This window comes from Mytilus californianus, unplaced genomic scaffold (genome assembly GCF_021869535.1).
Source record: "Mytilus californianus isolate M0D057914Y unplaced genomic scaffold, xbMytCali1.0.p SCAF_1, whole genome shotgun sequence".
Classification (NCBI taxonomy): domain Eukaryota; kingdom Metazoa; phylum Mollusca; class Bivalvia; order Mytilida; family Mytilidae; genus Mytilus; species Mytilus californianus.
In genome coordinates, this window is record NW_026262581.1 from 46984217 (window position 1) to 46988539 (window position 4323).

A 4323-nucleotide genomic window follows, 5' to 3' on the forward strand; every position below is an offset into this window, starting at 1 on the left:
TCTTAATCACAATAAAAACAAATAACTATTTCAACAAAGTAAAACAAACTGGCATATAGGCACTCTATAGACAAAGCACATAAGCAAAAATGAAAGTAACAAGAAAAACAAAAATGACCATAGCACAATAACACTATGGCGGGATGTATAAATACCGAGCCACCCCAAAAGGATAATTATTACAAAAAATGGACTAAACGTAAAGGTTAAAAATATACAAAGACAAATAAAAAGAACACTATAACACGTAATGAAGATGATAAACAACGTCAGTATATAGAATCTATACTTCAAGACCATCATGTATTATTTGTCTTGGTATCTTCCGATGAACTTTTTTGTAGAAAAAGAACGAGACGTTTTTTGACATAACCCTGGTTCATCAACTTTCTGCTTAGAGGCTGGCGACGTTTTATAAAGTCTGAGTAGCAGCTGCAAGCTCTTGAATACCGAATGTGTTTAGAAATGTATATCCCATATGCAGCTGATGCTGGTATATTGCTGGTAAGGTGAGGGAAATTTATAATTTCAAAATTAAGATCATCTCGTTTGTCATTGATTTTGGTACTGATACGACTGCTTATGTCAATTTCAAGGTATAGGTCTAAAAATGTGCCAGAGGAAGCCGTGTCTGTTGTTTCCTTAATTTCTAGTTCTGGAGGATATGTTAATGGAATCCAATCAGAAAAGTTTGGATTGTTAATGGAAAGAACATCACCAATATATCTGTATGCGAAATTAAATGAGTTGGCTTCTTTGATCTTGTTTTTAATAAGTGTCTGAAGGAACTCCGATTCATATGAAAATAAGAAGAGGTCGAAAAGGAGAGGCACATAGTTCGTTCCCATATGAATGCCGACAATTTGTTGACCATATTGTCAGTGTTATTCGGTCACAAGTTTTTTAGTTGTTTTTTTTTATCTCTATCAGTAGATTATTAAAAGATACATAAAGGATATGCAATAAAACATTTACATGGAAAACGCTTAACATTTTAATACTACTACTAGTCTAATAGCAATAAAGTCAGACAAGCAAACTGATGATTATTAAAACCCTTTCAAAGAATGCTCGTGGTTACTGAGAGCAAGCTCGTTGTATTTATACTAATGATATGAATTCATGCTCATCTTAGTTAGTGTTTGTACAAAAAATCTTCCACTAACAATGGACTTAATTTTTTTCATAGGTTGGGTCCATTTTTTGTGGGGGTGGTAGTGTTATGATTTCAGTTTTCCTTATGTTTTGTGCAATAAGTCTTGTTTTGTCTTTCTGTCCTGTTTCGTTTATTTGGCAAAAGAGTTGTCAGTTTCTCTTCGAATTATGAGTTTTGAATGTCCTCGTTGTATCTTTTATCTCTTTTTTTCCATGCAGTTAAAGGAGATGATTTCAACATTTGGGATAACTGGTATTGTGAAAGAATAAAGCATTCCAAAAGTGGTTGTCGTTTGTTGGTGTGGTTCATAGGTGTTTCTCGTTTTTTATATAGATTAGACCGTTGGTTTTCCCGTTTGAATGGTTTTACACTAGTCATTTTGGGGCCCTTTATAGCTTGCTGTTCGGTGTAAGCCAAGGCTCCGTGTTGAAGGCCGTACTTTGACCTATAATTGTAAACTTTTCATACATTGTGAGTTGGATGGAGAGTTGTCTCATTGGCACTCATACCACATCTTCTTATTTATATTAGTAACACATGATACATTGTGTATGTACTAAGCCATTCTTTTTGTTCCTTTTACTTGTGTTTGTAGATCTAGCACAAATGATAAACAGCGAACGAAATTATAAGTAAGAAAATAAATAATTTATTACAGTGACATGTTTAATTACAGTGTGTCATACAAATATGTTTAAAAAAAATAAAATGCACCAAACAATACAAGTCACTTTCAAAATCACAAAAAAAAAATGTTTCATTTTTATAACACGGAGTTTTCGAACAAATGAGAAAGTCTGAGCTTATTTTAAAAAAGTTTTAAATAAGTAATGCTAAATAATAACTAGAACTAAAATATAGAATTAAAGATTAAATATAATTTATGTTTAATTGAATAAATGTTTAAGGTTAGAGAAGAAAAACAGAGTACAGTTATAAAATAAGACTGAAAAAATATTCACTTTTGTTATGAGGTAAACTTTAATTTCATATTTTAATATCACTTCTAGTGATCAATACAATCTTTACTGTCAGCTAAAATTACCACAGAAAATGAAATAGAAGTCTGTATATTGAATTCTATTTTTGCTGTTATTTTTTTGGTATCATTGCTTGAATTGTTGATCTGAGTTAATTGTTTTGTATTACTAATTAACGATTCCTTATACTTTGGAATTAGTGGTTAATGCTGCAATTTCACTTTCCTATTTATAATTTGATATTAAAGACCTTTCTCGAGCTCGTGATTATTTTGTTTCCTAATATTTCTACGTGTTCTTTTCCTCTTTTTTTCTAAAAGTCCTTATGGTGAATATTGGAATGAAAACCCAACCGTTAGAGTCTTACTACGTTAATCAATCATCTAGGTCAACCAAACATTCCAGTTCAACTACGTCAACTTTCAGAAACTGATCGTTATCATGTTTGAAATAATATTGATAAACAGTTACTGACACTTAACTAATCTGAAAGACTACAGAAATAGGGTAAATTGGCTAAAAGCGAGTCGAATTGTAAACCACTAAAGCTCATTTCGACGACAATATCATAATTGCATTATTTATCAGAGAAATTTATGTTGGCTTTTGAATTAATGACTTCATCATCGCTTTATTAATTTAAGGATTAAAAATCGTCGAAGTATATAAAACAAACACGTAAGCTTAAAAAATCTCGGATACAAAAACAACAACAAAATAGTGGACTGTTCACCAGAAAACTTAAACAATCATTTGAAAGATTAAATATTTAGTCAGATAACACAAAATGGCGATTCTGTTTAAGTTTAGATAATCAACAAAGAAAAATATACGACTAGAACTAAATGGTTTACAGCAACATGAGTGATCCCCAGGGGTCTCTAAAAACAAATTATTTTTTAAATTGAATTAATTTTTGAAAGTATTAAATACTTTTACGGAATATACAACGCATCCGCTCCTTAAAAAGGTAATTTAGTTATCATTTAATTGTCCAATAGGAAAACAAAATTAACATGTTGATTCTTTTTACTTAAAATTTACAACAGTCATTTTTTTACTTCATGTGCCCAGATATGTTATCAATTATTTCTTCAATTGGTGGTCGCTGTGCAGGACAAGGATTCTGGCACATTTGTCCTATTGTCTTCAAAGGGCTTGTTGGGAACATCCTTATAAGATATCCCAGGCTGAAGATATCTGTTGCCTTTGTAGTAAGCTGTCCACTGCTAATTTCTGGTGCCATGTGTGGATATTTGTATGCTTCTTCTACGGGCAGGTTAAAGCTCCGACCTCCCCTATGGCTGGCATGGCCCATGTCGATAAACTTGATGGATAAGTCTTGTATATTAACCATAATGTTATCAGTCTTAATGTCGTTAACAAGGACATAGGCGTCATGGATAGTTTTTAGACTATTACAAATATTTAGGGCAATCTGTGACCAAGCTGAGTGTGAGACGGACGGGCTTGACAACAGTTGGTATAATTCTGTTGAATTTTCAATTAGTTCTTCAACCAAACACAGTGGGAAGCTATTGTTTTCTATAATACCAAACACTTTTGGCGTCACATTCGAGTTATTAAGAATTTGCAGTATTCCCGCTTCTTGTGAAATGTAGTTCACGTTTTTGTGCTGATCATTATACAGTTTTATAGCAACTTTCTCTAAAGAACACACATAGTGTAAATTGCCTTGTAACACTTCTGCTGTAGCTCCTTTTCCAAGCACTTTTATATTGCCATTGTCAGTATGGTCAAAACTGATGTTTCTGATGTTTATAATAGGAATATATTGCTGTGTTGAATGACATGGTAATTGGTCGGTTTGAGTTGTAAATTGAGAAGAAATATGTTGTACGGCTTTTGTTTCAGGTTCTATCCACAGAGATGGTAAAGATGCCGACGATAGCATTACGGCAGAAGTTTGAGAAGTTTGCGAAAATGGCGATGTCACCATCCCAGCAGAAATAGGGGGCGATTGTAGCAAACTTGCTGAAGTCTGGATAGATGGCGATGGCAGAATATCCACAGAAGTTTGTAACAATTGCGATAACAGATTCACGGCAGATATCTGTAACAATGGTGATAACAGATTCACGGCAGCTGTCTGTAACAGTGGTAGTGACACAATCACGGCAGCTGTCTGTAACAGTTGCGGTGACACAATCACGGCAGCTGTTTGTA

At 33.2% G+C, this 4323-nt stretch overlaps 1 protein-coding gene across 1 annotated transcript; it reads right to left on the reverse strand.

The window, feature by feature from the left end:
• Positions 1–3193: 3193 nt before the first annotated feature.
• Positions 3194–4051, reverse strand: LOC127721623 (uncharacterized). The gene is made up of 2 exons (XM_052228435.1): positions 3786–4051; positions 3194–3551 (listed from the first exon to the last, which is right to left on the reverse strand). Exons 1-2 carry the CDS (start codon positions 4049–4051, stop codon positions 3194–3196), a joined length of 624 nt encoding a protein of 207 aa, XP_052084395.1.
• Positions 4052–4323: the final 272 nt, after the last annotated feature.